Here is a 15,231-nt window from a genome sequence, read left to right as displayed (position 1 = left end):
CGTTTTATTCACCATTTTGCCTTTCTATATTTTTTTTTAATTTTGAATTTCGAATGGAAATTTACATAATTTATGGGCAGCAACAAAAGTCACACACAGATACGGATCCGAAATGCGGGGTTTTCAAAGTGGGGTGGCGATCTGAAGCATATGCCGGAATGAAGTTTTTTTCATTAAAAATTTGTTTATAATTTACGATTTTTTAAGACGCGCAACTGAGCAAATGTGACGCAAATTATTTTTGGTTCCACTCTTTTGGATGTTTTTTTGCTCCTTGATTTGGTCCGGTTGCCTCATTAAGAGCTCATTAAAAAGATTGCGCCAGTTTTTCTTGAGCATTTTAACACGTTTTTAATTTTAATGCATTTTATGGCCGCTTAACAAAGTCCTCCGTCACAGTTCAAATCATCATCATCGTGAGGGGCATCATCATTGGATTTTACCGCGGGCTGACTTTCACTTGTTGACTGCGAATTCTGCACTCCTGCCCCTGAAAATCCTCCTGAAATCCTCGTCAACGTCACCGCACATCAGCACGTCAAACTTCATTAGGAAAACGGAAAAGTGGTGAGGATGGTTTTTCCGACAGGGTGGCTCTCCCCGCTTTTCACTGCGGTGCCTTCATTGTTTTTATGGGCTGCGCTAATTAGTTACGAAGTCATAGAATTTTACAGGAATTGCTCTCGACGATTGTCATGCTGTTGTCATCCCCTTTCCTTGGATTTTCCCTCACTTGATGCAGTCATCATTTGTGGTTTTCCCTGGAAGTGGGTTTCAATTCTCAAAAGGAGCAGTAAGTTTCAACCAGCAATTTGTTTAAAATATCATTCAAATGTACGCGGTTTTGTAAAACCTTAAAATATATTGCTTATTACATTTTGATTTCATCAGACCAAAGATTAATAGAACTAGCATTTTTTATAACTTTTGGTAAACATTTAAGTTAGTTATAAAATATCCTGAAAATTTAAGCATAGGTTTTGCTATTTTAATAGGAATTTTTCCTTATTAAAATTCCCATTTATATTTATTTTCTTTAGAAGAACTCAGATTTAAATACGAAAAACACATGCCTACCTGAAATTTGTGTGAAATCTCACCACAAATTAATCAGAAACCAAAACCAGACTGACCACTTGACCAACGTATAAGTCAGAGCCAGACAAATCCCAACTAAGTAGAAACCAAGACCGGAGCCAATTACAAGAAAACCCATTTGACAAAGTGAAAGTCCAGGACTTTCAGGAATAAGACGTTGGCAGGTCCATAAATTTGCGGGCACAGGGACATAATTATGCAGACAGGCGGTTTACAAAGGGTTAAGGAATGGTTTGGGGAGCTCCACAGGCTTGTAAATTAAAAATACCACGCCCCGCCGTGATAAATCAAAGTCAGTGGGCTTTGTATTGGATTTGCCGAAAGGAATTTGTAGACATTAAGAAAGTCCAACTCGGAATTCTTCGCCAAGCCCTTCCTGTTGCTTCCTGGCATTTGAATAAAGTTGGACCTTGTTTGGGAAAAGTGTCGCTGACATGTTAAGACTTCTCGCAGATTTATGGTCCCAGTCTAAAAATCCCTTGGTGAGGGTGGAAACTCCTTGTTCAGGGCCAATTTAAAAATTGAATTTCAAAACTTACCACTTGGTTCCCTGCTAATCATGTTTCGAATTGGCCAACACATGTGTGTGCGGTTCTTAGATCTCTCTTATCGATGCGAAAATTTTGACACATGCCACATCACACTGGATTTTCCATTGTCTCCGGGTTTTTCCTGAGGGGCCTAATGCGATTATTTGCTGTGTTTTTGCCCCAAAAATCGGTCGTGGGCAGGCCATTTGCCAGCAGCTCTGATTAAATTGGATTGCAGATGCTCATAACTGTCACACATGGCACAGGACCTTCTCCGGCCTTTTTATCTCTGGTGTGTCAACACCGAACCACCCAAAAAACTAGGAACAAAAAACCTGAAAACAAGCAGATAAAAGGGGAATGAGGAATGGAAAGTTCTCCGAATAGTCTGAGATTTTGAATACCCTTCGAAGTTTGGGAGCGAAAATGTTAAAATGGGATTATTTGGTTTGTTATAGTGGAATTTTTCAGTTAAAACATACTTTTTCCTTACCAGAAGGACGAGAGTGGATTAATAGGGTGTTCTAAGGATATTTAGTGCATCTTGTTATGAGTTTTTAATAAGCCAAACATAACAAAACAGACCTATTTATTAGTTTTCTAAAATGCTCTCCCCTTATTGTCCTAATGTCATCTGAAAACTATTATCCCCTTTAAACAGAGTAGAACACAACCAATTCAGGACAGTTTTTCAATAAACCCATCAGAAGGTACTAGTGCTGACGCTTTGAACCCTCACCCATGTGCGTAACCCCGCCCAAAATTTCTCCAACCGATGCCCTCTAGCCAAACTCATTGTAAACGCAATTTGATTTATGGACAAGTTGAAAATTTAAAATTGTCGCATGGTCACTTTAATTTGAGAGTTATGCGACTTTAAACTAAGTTATTTGGGGGATGTCCCTTGCTGATGATGCGGCAGGAAGTGAATTATGTCATGGCTCATTGTGAGGTTATGTAGCGATGACACGAGTACAGTCCCGCCCCCAGAAAACTATGGTTCAATAAGGACAACTGTACTTGAGCATGGTTGCGTGTGAAAACAGGATGTGGCACGCGTCGCTTGTTAACCGCTCGCTGTTGCAAGTTAAAGAGCAATTTCGAATGGGACAGGGGTGACCAGTCACCCTCTTTGTCTTATTTTTTAGGGGTTGGGGCTTATATTTGATGTTTCCTATTCAGTGTTTACTGTTAGCTGCTGAAGTGCCTCAATGGTTTAGTGTCAGCTTATAGTTTTGACATTTGTAGCCGGTCTAAAGCTGATTGCAGATGAGTATCGGAAGTGAAAGTCCTGGCCAAGAGTATGATGGATGTCCTGGGACTTACTGCGATTTGCTGAAGTGTGAAATATGTCATTGAGTAGCCTTTAGTTACTTTGTATTAACAAATTGGACACTTTTGAGTCTTAAAAACAAAATAAAACATAAAACCAGTTTCAAGTAAATCAAGTTTTTAAGACGAATCCAATCGGTTTTTGATTAATATCCATTTTTAAACTGAAATCCTTTTTAATAAAATTGAAGACTATTATGGGCAAAGGGTTCATATCACAGAAAGTGATGGATGTCCAGTTTGTATCTCCCAACCGATGAAGTGTTAAATCTACCACGAGTGTCAACTATTCACTCCACTGAAATTCCTCGGGGGCATTTTAACCCTTTTGTCCATTCATCTGGGGGTGCTTGATAAAGTTTCACTTATTCGCCAATTATTGGAAATATTTTCGAGTTTTAATTGAAAAACTGGTGGCTCTGTACCCCGATTTTCTGGACCACTTTCATGCATGCCTGCATCTGCTGCTGTTCACAATTAAAATTGCCTCCCACCGAATAACTTTTCATGGTTATCACTTGGCCCCTGTGGGGGATTTTATTTTTCATGGCTTTTCAATTTTAATTGAAATTTATGCGCCAGAACTCAAAGGATTCAGTTCGCACTACCCCCTGCCATATTTTTACGGCCACGTGCTAGCAAAAAAAAAAAAGACACAGAGTGTTGCAAATTGTTGAAAATTTCAAAATTTACATGGACAATTCGCCGGGAGCAAAGCGAAACATAAAGGGGTGATGAGGCGGAGTCCCGTGATTTACAGCCCGCAGTTTCGTAATTTATGAGCCCACAGCACTTGAAAAACAAAGCCAAAAAGCAAACCGAACTGAAACAAACAAAAATCCGAAACACGGAAAGTGCATGCAAAACATTTTGTGGCGCCATTTTTATTGTCCTTCGGCTTGTTCATGTGTAAAATTTGAAATTGTTGTAAATAATTACCCAAATGGCTGCCGCCGCCCCATCTTTGTAATGTCCTTACCCCCCCGGAAAATTCAAGGACCTCGCAGTTAATTTGGAATCCCCGGCATCGTCGCCATTTGTAATTAAGCCTAAACCGTTAATATTTCAGCCAGATAAGAGCAACTGCATCCCCATCTCCATGCCAAAAATGCCCATAAATTCACAGCCAAAACTTGGTCCTTCCGTACAGGATCAAGTCCAAATTGTTGGGGAAACATTTTACGGTTCGGGTGTTAATTTCCAGGCAGATTTTTTCTTATCTCAGCCTAGTGAAAGTGAAAATTCCCCCGGCATTTGTGGGGCCCACTTGTTTTTCTTGCCTGCATTGGCAAGAATTTAATTAGCATACCGAATCGTTAACAAGATTGGAAAGCCAGTGAGTTATGCAAAAGTTTCGCATGTAAATAACAGGGTGAGAAGGGTTGATCCTTTTGGAACAAGGTAATTTTATAATTTAGACATAAGAAAAGCTGGATGCAAATAAAGACACCTAAAATCACATTCTACGTTATCAAAGTACAAATATTTCTTAATTTAAAGCTTTGGTTGCTGTTTTGTTTTCGGTGAATTGATCGATTTGTAAAAAAACACAATAAGCCAATTAAATATATACATTTGTATTGATAATTAAAACCACAATGATTATGTTAAATATGTTTGAACATCGTTTAATAAGTAAGCTTAAGTGTTTTTAAGGGAACATATAATGGTGGGACGCATAACTAAAATAATGTAACTAAGCTAACATTTATTTTAAGTTTTAAAACAGCAACTACACTAAAGTTGGTTTAATTGAGTCCAAAACTATCCAATGTGGATGTCTGAAAATAGAAAGAAACAAATAATTATTGTTAGTTTAAAATTCTACTTGTATACAGAACTCCAATTTAATACTTACTATTATGGTGAATATGTATGTTGATCTTTGGAAGTTTCGGTAACTGGAATCTCGGTTTTCGTTTTGGTGCCGCATAAGCATTTTGCGAACAGATGAACAGCAGCACAGTGATTAGCAGCCAATAGAACTTAAAGTATTTCATTCTGATAATACTATAATCCGATGGTATTGTTGTTGAGCTGAGGGTTTAATTAAGACTGAAGCTTAAGCGGGGATGGCACTTAAATAAGTTGATTCATTTTGACGAAATACAACGAAGTCCCGACGATCGTGCGTCTCTTATCAGCTTGGATTTTACCAGAGTGTTCGTCGAATCGAAAAGTGAACCCCCGGCAGCTCTATGAAAAACCCAAAACAGCTGAACCGGCGTTGCTATGATCATTCATATGTCTTTATTTACTATATGCCATAATTAATCTTTAGTGATGTCGAGGAAATATGACAACGTGCAATGCTAAAATTTCAAATACAAATACCATTTAAGAAGAGTAAATGAGTGGACTACATATACATATAATAAAAACATCTTGTTATGTTGGTTGTATATATATGTTTATTTTATAAGGTCTGTGGTAAAGCAGGCAAACTGAAAATATTTCACAGTATTTTTGTAGGTGTTGTTTTTATTCTTGAAACTGTTATATGTATTTTTATTATAAGCCACCTGAAATTAATTGAATATGTTGTCTTGAAAATGTTGAACTCACCTATGGATTGGATTCTATCAACGGGCGTGTTTTCATCAATAAAATGGAAAGTAAAATATGGAAAGGCCTTAACTCATTGTCACCCCAAACACTCCATAACTATACGAACATAAACATGCATAAATTGCATTATAAGCGACCCAAACAAAGCATTACAATCGGATCCCCTCGAAGCAGCCATAACTATTCATTATCGACGCATAAACGACCCTTTGAGCACTCATAACTTCAAATTTTTATTAAATAAACAGAACAAAGCAATGGCCGGAAAAATGTCACACACTATATGGCGAAGGAAGGGATGTGCCACATCCTTCTGACCCACTAAATTGGATCTGCGAATTGCGAGAGAACCCTTTCCCTTTCCCTTCACATCCCCTTCCCATCCTGCGTAATTCAATATTTGACTAGATGAGATTTATGGCCACAGGGCGTAGAGACTTCCTGCGAGGCATCCTTTCGCTATATTTGTGCAAAGTATAATTTTTGATTTAGTGCGATTTGTGTCAACGGGTTGTGCAGCCCAATAGTTTCGCAATATCGCATAAGTGAAAGTTTTGCGGGGTTTTGTTTGCCTTTCCAGCGGATATGAGACCGCATGCTGATTGTCAATCTGGAAGTGAAGGGTGGATGGAGGTGGAGGTGGAGGTGGCCAAAGTCTACCCTCTTTTCAAGTCGGAAACGGATGTTCTGCCAACGGAATTCGCATAAAACTTTACTATTATGTTCAATATTTTGGCGAAAATTGAATCGCGTGGCTGCCAGCAAATTGCTTTGTTCGCCAAATCGCGAGGGAATCGGAGGATCTACGAGGGTGACTATGGCAGGTACAGGATTCACGATTCAGGATGCAGGATGATAAGGCTGAATGGCACCAGGGCAATTTGCCGCCAGAATTTGCATAGCTAGACGACGAAAAAAGGGTTGATTTGCACGGCCGGAAAAGCGCGACAAGCGAATTTATTACAGGTTGCATTAGATTTAATTAGCGAAAGGAGCGTGCGCGGAAAAGTTAATATTCCCAGTACCCAAAGGATATATCCTGTATAGCCTGATTTCAACGAAACATATTTCTCCCATCATCATATTTGGTGGATGTTATGTAACCATAAAGTTCCAAACATTTTTAAAAGATTTTTAATGATATGCAACGCTCTGAAAAGAGATATGATTGTATACAATATTCGCTTTTAAGGGAGAAACGTGGGTATATTCAATAATAAAATTTTGACACAACCAGAAATCAAATATTGGTTAATGTTAATTCCCATTTCAGAAAATGTACAATTTATCTTTTTGGAAAATAGAACCACTGTTCTATTAATTCTAAACCATAAGAGTCTAGTTGTCAACTTTTAATGAAGGTTATCTTCATAAAACTAAAATCCTTAAATGTTACCAGTGTTATTGTACCACATGCTGTTGGCCAAGCCATTGTAATCCTTTAGTGGAACCAGTGTTATGGTATTTTGGTGTTTTGACATAAATTCTCTCTAAAACTTCGAATCCTTTGGTGTAACCAGTGTTACTGTTTTTTATGCTGTAAGCAAAATCATTGTAAAATAGTGAGTGGTCTTGGTTAAAAGAATCAATATTGAAGTTGGTGGAAGTGGAAGTTGAAAGAGTCCTGTTTAAATGTATACTCATTAAAAACTCTAAATACCTCTTTTCCTCGAGATCTCCCTAAAAGTTTACCGATCTATGTTGAACTTTTTTGCTATAAAATCCTGAAAATAAAGCTTGTTAGTGGATTAAGATTGACACCAATGTCAAGAAGAAATGCTATGTAACGTGTATTAACTTATCCTTCAAATAACAACTTACTTGATTCTTTGATGAAAAAGGGGAGTTAACTAAGGAGCCTTTTCTTTAGCTGTTTCCTAGGGGAGGTGGTGGTACGTTGGTTCCAACCCAAGCACCCGATTCCGAGAACCCAGGACCCGAAAAGGTTTTTGGATTAGGTGGAATATAACTGTAGTTTGATTGAAATCCCCATTGGGTCCAAGGATAATAATAGGTGTTCCATGTCATACCATTATAGTTGAGCCACTGACCATTGTTGCAGTTTGATGGATTTTGAACTACAGGCACAGCAGCCTGACTTGCAGTAACTTTCTGTAGGGGTGGAGTAACTTTCTGTAGGGGTGGAGTAACTTTCTGTAGGGGTTGAGTAACTTGTATTGGTTTCTCTTTTGGCTTTAATGATTGCTTTCTAATCATTGTTTCCTTATCTTCCTTCATACTGAATTTCAAACGGCCGAATCGGAAGGAGATAATCCCATCTAGATCTACCAATTTCTTCTGTGATTCATTGTCAACTGAAATGACAAGATGCAAAAGTTCTCCATAGGTTAGCCTTTTTAAAACCCTCCATTCCGTGGTGGACACCGGATTTTGGGCCTCTATAATATCGAGGACCTTTTGGTTGCCGGTTGATAGGCTGTCTGGAAAGTAGCCACGGATCACATTTTTCCTCGGAAGTTCCTCCTCTGTCATTAGCTTGAGTTTAAACTCTACCTTTGCTTGGATGTGACAGAAATTGCGCTTGAGCCACTGTGAGGTGGAAAAGTTGGCGCAGATTACCATAAGCCAACCTTTTCGAGCCACACATTTTTCGAACTGGGGCATCTCGCCACCCGCATGCTCCACGGTGACATCAATTATGGCTTCCTGAATCCTGGACAATTGCTCGCTTGTAAGCATAGTCCCATCAGACTCCGAAGCAAAACCGAGTCTTACAAATCTAACTACACTAGAGAAGGGCCCATTGGTCGGGTTTACTATATCCCTAAATTTATAGGGAGCTCGTAGAAGTCCATTTTCATTAGGAATAGCTTGAACTATTTTTATAGCCTTCTCTCTGGTTATTCCTTCTCGAAGAGCCTTTCTCAGTAATTTCTTTTGCTTGGTTTTCAGCCTGACAAAGCCAGGGCCCGAATCCACCACAGGATTTTGGATTGGCGATGCTTTAGGAGCAGCATCTGACTCTGAAAATATATAACTATTCATTTGATTCCCACGAGTGCACGGGAAAGGAGGTCGCCCACGCCAGAGCCCGAGGTGCCGCAGGAAGTCTGGATTGAAACTGCGGGTCGACAGGTGCGCAGAGTTCGCCTACTCAAAACCGAGCTACCCCTCGGCCACGCATCCTTCGACGCAGGCTGTTCCGTCTTGGATTGGGGTGATCTTCAAGAGTTGTCTTCTCTTCGCCCGACTACCATTAGCCAGCATCCCTCGGCAGAGACATGACCGTGCCGAAGGATCTGTTTCCAGCCGCCCTCACGAGGAGAGTGTAGTCGCACTTCCGGGTGTACAGACAGTTACGGCACGTCCACTTAGGAACTAGGTTCTAGGTGGTACGCGTTGATCCCCCTGTCCACCACCCAGCTGACGGCCTTGGGTAAAACTAAATTATCTTTTGGCCTAACAAGATTTTACTTAGCCAAACGATTAATCTTTGCAACTATTGTTTGTACTGACTAAACTTTTAGATATCTCCACAATTATACAATTTGTTGTGTTTTTCTATAAAAACAAGGAAGTTTTAAACTGCCATAAGGCAGTGTCTTTTATAAATCTATTGGATATTATTTGGAAGAGATTTCTTGAGCCCCCAAAAAAGGTCTTGCAACAAGTTATTGTGGCACAACAGAAATGGGTAAAATCCTAATGGTATAGTGGATTTAAAAATCTAGATTGAGTAAATAAATAAAAGTTAAAAAATCGTGTAATAACGTTTAAACGACTACTATATACGAGGATTATATACATATATGGCTTTAAGCTATACTCAGATTTAACATTTCTTTAGTCATCAAACAATCTAATAAAGGCTTGGTAATAAATTGCGTTTATGAATTAAAACATTTGTTAAAACAAAAATAGTTTTGGAAAACAATTTATTTAAATTAAGAATAAAGTAAGCCTACTCTTAAACAAAAAACATTTCTTCGTTCAGCTAAGGGTAGAACCCCTTAACCAATAGAACAAGAAGTCCTACTAAATAAATTGTCAAAGGATGTTAACATGGTCCTGGCAGTGTTTATATCCTTTTGAGTTTAACGGAAATATAAACCTTGTTTTGATGTGGAAGAGACCCTTGTGTGGTTTAGTTGTCCTGCGACTCACTTAGCGGCGCTTCATCTCCTCGATTTGTTTCAGGAGCAACTGCATCCGATCCTTCATTAAAGGTTGACCTTTCTGGGTTTTCTTGCTTATGGCCTTGGTTTTTTCCAAACGCTTTTGTTTATAGGCTTTTACCTGGGCATCCCGTTCCGCCCGAACTTTCTCCCTTTCCGCCGCCTCCTGTGAGGCTTTCTCCTGGCGTTTCATGTTCCGGATCTCGGGTTTATTGGGTTTATCCTGAAAATATTGGAAAAACATGTATGTATACATACTCAATAAATGAACTGCATTTTTTCACTTACTGTCTTTGCCTTTTGTTTGTTTTTGTTTTTAAAATAAGGCTTTTGGTTGTGGGCCACCTTGCCAGGACCTTTGTAATGTTTTCCATTGGGTTTTCCTTGAGTTTTCTGCGATCGTGGTTTCATTTCTGTGTTTTTAATTTTTTTAGGCAGCACACTGATCTAGAGGTGGGGAAACATCGATGTTTCAAAGTTTTCAAAAACATCGGTAATATCGATACCTGAAGAGTAAGTCCTAACTACCTGTGGAGTAAGTCCAGCTAACTATCGACGAGGTGACTCTGCTGGCGGTTGGTATCTCCGATAAGACTAACAAACTTTGATGTTTTTCCATCCCTAACGGGTATAGAAACGACTGCTTATTGAAAACTGTGTTCAGGGGTACACTGCTTACTAGAAAAAGTATCAAAATGGAAACTGCTTGGTAGGAAAAGCAGCGCACTGCTTTTAATATTTTGCAAAATGGCGGTTGTTTTTATTGTAAAATTGGCGCTAAAACTGAAAGCAAAACGACAGTTAATTATCATTTTTGAAGATTTACTCACGTTCTTGTAATATTGGTTATTTATTGTAAAATTGGCACTAAAAGTGAAAGCAAAAAGTCAGTTAATGAACATTTTTTGCCCTCTGTAGAGTGACCATCTAATAGTACTTATTGTTATCAAAAGTATAAATATATCGATATATCGATGGCCAACACATGTTATATTCAAGAATTTATCAACACTGCAAACAGACTGTTGTTTTTTGGGATAAAAATAAAAAATGCTGAAATTAGGAAAATTTATAGCTCAAAATGGTGAGTTAAAATGTTAGGAAATTCGTAAAAATCCTACTTAATATTTGTTCAATAGCTACTGTGGCTAATCTAGTGGGCAGACAGCAATTGGTAGCCACCAGTCGCCTATATTCGGCTTCCGCGGCATCTTCCGACTCGGATTTTCCCATTGACATAACGAATCCTTATGAAAAGGACCCTCAGCAGTGCATCCTGTGCAAACACAGCATCGAGCCGCACTACAAGAACGTGAAGCTCCTTTCCCAATTCCAATCGCCGTATACGGGTCGCATTTACGGGCGGCACATCACCGGGTTATGCAAGCGGCGGCAGGAGCAAGTGGAGCAGGCCATCCTGCGGGCCCAGCAGTGCTTGTTGATGCCAGGATATCACAAGGACCTCGACTTCCTGCAGGACCCCAAGCTCTTCGATCCCGAGAGGCCCATCCGCCCACACAAGTACTAGTTTGTTTTTAAGTTTCCTCTTTGTTGCAATGGAAATACAGTTTCTTAATGTTAAATCTTATGAAAAGCTATGTTTATGTAGGGCTAATCCTCCTCCAGGTAGCGCAGCATCTGGAGTGGTATGCCCAGCTGGGTGAGTAAATCCCTTTTCGAGAGTCCTGGCTCCGCCATCGTTAGTAGATCGTCCACAGAAGCTCTAAACGCTTGGCGCCAGATTTCGATATCACCTTTTAACTCTGTTATTTGACTGCTTTTTGGACTGTCTTCCAGCTGTTTGTTCTTGGGATTCTGCGTCTTTTTAAGGTCCTCATCATGCTCCTCTTGAGAATCCTTTCTTTTATCCGACTTCATATTTTCTCTTTTTGATGACTTTTTCAAATTTGCCTGTTCCTCATCCTTGACTTCCTGCGCCACAGCAAATTCCAACTTTTTCTTTGTCAATTCTGATCTGTTCTTTGACAATCCTACCCTTCGGGCGTTCAGGGATAGAGATAAAGTTTTCGGGGTCTCTAGGTTTCCAGTTTTAGGTGTATTTACAGAAGATTCCTCTTTTTGGTGTCTCATCAAGGGCGTAGATTGACAACCACGCCTGCCCAATCCCAGTCGCGGTCTTCGGCCGGACTGAGGCGTGATATTTGCATCCCCAGACATCAAAATTCCATAAATAAGACGCAATTCAAATTTTTAAAATGTTTACGAAAAACCCGGAATGGAAACAGCTGTTTTTAAACTAGCTATATAGTTATCGATAACCTAGAAATAATCAATCTCCATTCCTGAAATATGCCAACAGGAGGCGCCACCAAATAATACATGTAAAATATAGATAAATCCAAATCAAGGATTATGTATAAATTTATAGAATAAAAATCTAATTTATTTAAAAAAAAAAAATAAATTAAATTAAGTTGGTCCGAAAAACTAACACTTTGCAAACTGTTTTGTGAAGCTGCCGGATTTCAGAAAACAAAATTTAAGTCATTTGAAATATTTTTTATTGAGAGGTAATAAAATAAATCGTACACAATAATATTATATAAAAATAATAAACTCAGCATTTTGTGCTGCAAGCTAAGAGATACAAATAAATACTGTCATTTAATATTCATACAATAAAAACAGAATAAATAAGCATCTCTAAAAGCTTGACAAAATGTTAATAGTTTTATATTTTTTGTACCATTTGAACTAAGCAAAAATTTTAATGTTTAAGTTGTAAGTTTTTATTGTACTTTATTCTAGGTATAATTGGTATGAATATATAAACTCGCGCTGAACGATCGTCTTTTGGGGACTGTATATAAAGTGTCTACAAAAACTATCCGCGCACTCTCTATATGCTAATCGGTAATCCGCAATCTGCTCTATGACTAAACGTGACCTGATACTGATACATACTGCCGAATCGGGAAAGACTCTCGCGTGTATACATTTGGCTTCTCTGCGACCAGACCGACTCTGATATGACTATAAACTAACGTAGACGAGGCCTAGGGGCTAAAGCGATTGACTGGCTTAAAACTGAACAAAAGAGGGGGAAACCTAACTTATTGCAACGATCGACTTGGGATTGTCGATCGGGAAAAATACGGGGAAGCTCTTAAGGATCCAGCTTGTGATACCGCTCCACGTCGGCGCCACGGAAGAAGACCTTGCAAACGCATTGCTGATCACGAGAAAGGAGCACCAGGCACTCCCGGCAGACCAAATGGCGGCAGGTGCGGATCTCGTAGCCGAACTGGGCGCTCCGGCAGTTTATGCAGCTGGCAGGAGCACTAGCAGCTGATCCCGATCCCGCACTGGAGTTCGATGCCAGCTGGCTGAAGCGCGTGACCTTCTGCAGCGCCTGCTGGATGGCCTGATCGATGGAGGTGGCCGAGGTCACGGTGGCACAGGCGCTGCCATGATGGCTGTGCCTGGCCCTCTTCGCCGCCGGCGGCGAATGTGGGGATCCACCAAAGGATGCCGCTGATGAGGAGGATGTGGCCGTGGCGGTGGCCCTGCTCTTCCGTTGCTGCTGTTTGTAGGCGTTGCTAAGTGCTGAATAGGTTCCAGCAGCCGGACTAATCTGTCCTGGCTGGCAGGTGCTACTGGCGAACTGCGAGGCATGGCGGCGACGCAGGCGGGATGTGCCCAGCGAACGCGGCACCGCCTTAAAGTGCTCCGAGTGCTCCATGAGGAACTTCTCGATGCGCGCTTTTAAGGCTAGGTTGAGGATTGCCTTGCGCTGCACATTGTACTCCAGGCCTGTGAAGGGATCCGAGGGCTGGCGACCCCACTTGGCCTCTTCCTCGGCGTGCTTGTCGATGGTGGATTGGTCTACTACTTTCCCAGAGGGCAGCACGGTGGGAAAGATCTAGAAAGGGGGTGGAGAATCATTAGAGGATTGATAAACCTAGTCTCTTCGAGGGAAAATCCTTCATTAATTTAAAACAAAATATTATTATAAATTCTGTGTCACACCTCTGTGTTAATCGCCTTGTTTAATTTTGCAACATAAACATCGTTTAACTTTTATATCATATCTTCAATGAATCATGTTACTTGGTTGAATGACTGAAAACTTCATAATTTCCCTAGTAAGTCATTGATAATGATAAGATTTCGACATATTGGACAATGATTCAGAATTATTATGAAGAAATGTATTAGCTAAAGCCACACTGCACTGTGACTTCAACCTAATTAAAGAGCATTCAGCAATCAGCATTCTATCACTTTCACTGACCTATTCCGAAAACATTTTATGGCCTAGGAAACAAAGGAAATGTTTTCATTTTAATTGAACATGATTTATGCGAAATTTAATTGACCTTCCTATGCAGTTCTTGCGGAAGTGGAATTGACAAAATGGCTGACGCTGATTCATGGTTATGTATTCAGTCGCGTAAGACTGTATTGCAGGCCTTTAACAGATGAAATCTATTACTCAAGAAATGAGGAAGACCTTTCGACTCTCCTGCAAGGATGTGCTAGACATAAAGAACTCAATTACCATTAGCTCCCAGGTGATGGAGTCGAGGAACTCCTCGGGAATGGAGAGAGTGGACTGCTCCCTGAGCTCTGGAACATGTCGTGGTGGTGACCTCTGACCCGTGGGCGTCTGGGCGGCATCCCTCTGCCCGTAAGGATCGCTTATCTCGCTCCAGATGCTCTTGACCAGCTCTCGATCCGCTTTGTCCAATGAGCGGGCAGGTAATCCCCACATTTGCACCTTGCGTAGAACCGGAGGACACCGCTCCGTGGCCCGGATCACTACTTTCACGCTATTTGTGCTGGCCAGGATCTTGTGGGCGGACTTGAAGAAGAACACCTTCTCGCTCTGCTCGGAGTTGGAGCTGCTCCTCGAGTTGTAGTCGCTCTGGTAGCAGAAGGTCACCGAATCAACTCCACGCCCCAAGTCCCGGACAAAGGCCACTCGCTCCCAGATACCATCATGTCGTCCATGGACCTCAAAGGCAGTGGATCTTAGGGCTCCACAAGAGGGCCACAGTTTGATGACCTTCATGTCCACAGCCTTGGGAAAGTCGAAGACGATTTCTATGGGTGGTTTGCACACGGCAAAGCACATGAATCCGCGTTCCAGCTGCTCGATATCATCCGCTATGAGATTGGCTGGAGTGTATCCATCCTCGCAGACCGCATCGCTCTCCACGGAGGGTTTCAGCTTCGGGTTGAGGAAGTTGATCAGGCTGCTCATCCTGGCTGGCTGTTTTCCAAGGGGTATTACAAGTTTATCTCGTATATCTTTTGTGTGTGCCCCACCTGCTCGTTATTCGCACAGAAAATGGCGTCACTTCTCGGGAGTCTTTTGTTGTTGCCTCTGCCACTGAACTCTGCTAATCCTGCCTCGTAATCCTTCTGCTGGTCCTGCGCTGCGCTTGTTCCTCTTCTCAGCTCCCGATCCCGAACACTCACAGCCTGTCCTGGACTCCGGCTGGCATTTTATTACGCTGCGATGGTGACAATTATCGCCCTGCCTTTTGGAATATTTATAAATCACTCGTTTGGGGGGGCAGTGTGACCGTGCTCGAGGCGAG

The 15,231-nt window shown here is 40.9% G+C and overlaps 6 protein-coding genes across 9 annotated transcripts; 1 reads left to right on the top strand and 5 right to left on the bottom strand.

Annotated features, from left to right (window-relative positions):
• Positions 1–4,562: 4,562 nt before the first annotated feature.
• LOC108050883 lies at positions 4,563–4,982 on the bottom strand. Its single transcript, XM_017132785.2, has 2 exons — positions 4,819–4,982; positions 4,563–4,741 (listed from the first exon to the last, which is right to left on the bottom strand). Exons 1-2 carry the CDS (start codon positions 4,958–4,960, stop codon positions 4,725–4,727), a joined length of 159 nt encoding a protein of 52 aa, XP_016988274.1. The 5' UTR covers positions 4,961–4,982; the 3' UTR covers positions 4,563–4,724.
• Positions 4,983–5,161: 179 nt separating this feature from the next.
• LOC108050881 lies at positions 5,162–8,939 on the bottom strand. 2 transcript variants are annotated; one of them, XR_001769605.2, is made up of 3 exons: positions 7,350–8,939; positions 7,189–7,252; positions 5,162–5,272 (listed from the first exon to the last, which is right to left on the bottom strand). XR_001769605.2 is itself a non-coding variant. In XM_017132783.2 (2 exons), the coding sequence occupies exon 1, from the start codon at positions 8,532–8,534 to the stop codon at positions 7,395–7,397; it is 1,140 nt and encodes a 379-aa protein (XP_016988272.2). In that variant the 5' UTR covers positions 8,535–8,939; the 3' UTR covers positions 5,923–7,252; positions 7,350–7,394. The 2 variants fall into 2 exon arrangements, 1 of the variants encoding a protein (XP_016988272.2); XM_017132783.2 differs by lacking the exon at positions 5,162–5,272 and having other exon boundaries at positions 5,923–7,252.
• Positions 8,940–9,407: 468 nt separating this feature from the next.
• On the bottom strand, positions 9,408–10,123 carry LOC108050882 (thyroid transcription factor 1-associated protein 26). The gene is made up of 2 exons (XM_017132784.2): positions 9,953–10,123; positions 9,408–9,887 (listed from the first exon to the last, which is right to left on the bottom strand). The coding sequence occupies exons 1-2, from the start codon at positions 10,073–10,075 to the stop codon at positions 9,654–9,656; spliced, it is 357 nt and encodes a 118-aa protein (XP_016988273.1). The 5' UTR covers positions 10,076–10,123; the 3' UTR covers positions 9,408–9,653.
• Positions 10,124–10,659: 536 nt separating this feature from the next.
• Positions 10,660–11,247, top strand: LOC108050872 (28S ribosomal protein S18c, mitochondrial). The gene is made up of 2 exons (XM_017132772.2): positions 10,660–10,748; positions 10,804–11,247. The coding sequence occupies exons 1-2, from the start codon at positions 10,715–10,717 to the stop codon at positions 11,190–11,192; spliced, it is 423 nt and encodes a 140-aa protein (XP_016988261.2). The 5' UTR covers positions 10,660–10,714; the 3' UTR covers positions 11,193–11,247.
• Positions 11,248–11,275: 28 nt separating this feature from the next.
• On the bottom strand, positions 11,276–11,985 carry LOC108050871. Its single transcript, XM_017132771.2, has one exon. It carries the CDS (start codon positions 11,840–11,842, stop codon positions 11,276–11,278), a length of 567 nt encoding a protein of 188 aa, XP_016988260.1. The 5' UTR covers positions 11,843–11,985.
• Positions 11,986–12,362: 377 nt separating this feature from the next.
• LOC108050884 (RING finger protein 37) lies at positions 12,363–15,224 on the bottom strand. 3 transcript variants are annotated; one of them, XM_017132786.1, is made up of 3 exons: positions 14,957–15,224; positions 14,187–14,900; positions 12,363–13,547 (listed from the first exon to the last, which is right to left on the bottom strand). In XM_017132786.1, the coding sequence occupies exons 2-3, from the start codon at positions 14,889–14,891 to the stop codon at positions 12,792–12,794; spliced, it is 1,461 nt and encodes a 486-aa protein (XP_016988275.1). In that variant the 5' UTR covers positions 14,892–14,900; positions 14,957–15,224; the 3' UTR covers positions 12,363–12,791. The 3 variants fall into 3 exon arrangements, with proteins under 3 accessions (XP_016988275.1, XP_016988276.1, XP_016988277.1); XM_017132787.1 differs by having other exon boundaries at positions 14,187–14,896; XM_017132788.1 differs by having other exon boundaries at positions 14,187–14,892.
• Positions 15,225–15,231: the final 7 nt, after the last annotated feature.

The sequence above is a fragment of the Drosophila rhopaloa genome, unplaced genomic scaffold, assembly GCF_018152115.1.
Source record: "Drosophila rhopaloa isolate 14029-0021.01 unplaced genomic scaffold, ASM1815211v1 contig_167, whole genome shotgun sequence".
Taxonomy (NCBI): Eukaryota; Metazoa; Arthropoda; class Insecta; order Diptera; family Drosophilidae; genus Drosophila; species Drosophila rhopaloa.
This window is presented reverse-complemented; position numbering and strand designations above follow the sequence as displayed.

Excerpts from the sequence above, each read along its gene's own strand:
- LOC108050883 (XM_017132785.2), bottom strand. The coding sequence starts at position 4,960 with ATGAAATACTTTAAGTTCTATTGGCTGCTAATCACTGTGCTGCTGTTC.
- LOC108050881 (XM_017132783.2), bottom strand. The coding sequence starts at position 8,534 with ATGAATAGTTATATATTTTCAGAGTCAGATGCTGCTCCTAAAGCATCG.
- LOC108050882 (XM_017132784.2), bottom strand. The coding sequence starts at position 10,075 with ATGAAACCACGATCGCAGAAAACTCAAGGAAAACCCAATGGAAAACAT. Across the intron at positions 9,888-9,952 it reads ACAAACAAAAGGCAAAGACA|GATAAACCCAATAAACCCGA; the intron begins GTAAGTGAAAAA and ends CAATATTTTCAG.
- LOC108050872 (XM_017132772.2), top strand. The coding sequence starts at position 10,715 with ATGCTGAAATTAGGAAAATTTATAGCTCAAAATG. Across the intron at positions 10,749-10,803 it reads AAAATTTATAGCTCAAAATG|CTACTGTGGCTAATCTAGTG; the intron begins GTGAGTTAAAAT and ends TTTGTTCAATAG.
- LOC108050871 (XM_017132771.2), bottom strand. The coding sequence starts at position 11,842 with ATGTCTGGGGATGCAAATATCACGCCTCAGTCCGGCCGAAGACCGCGA.
- LOC108050884 (XM_017132786.1), bottom strand. The coding sequence starts at position 14,891 with ATGAGCAGCCTGATCAACTTCCTCAACCCGAAGCTGAAACCCTCCGTG. Across the intron at positions 13,548-14,186 it reads CCATCACCTGGGAGCTAATG|ATCTTTCCCACCGTGCTGCC; the intron begins GTAATTGAGTTC and ends CCCCCTTTCTAG.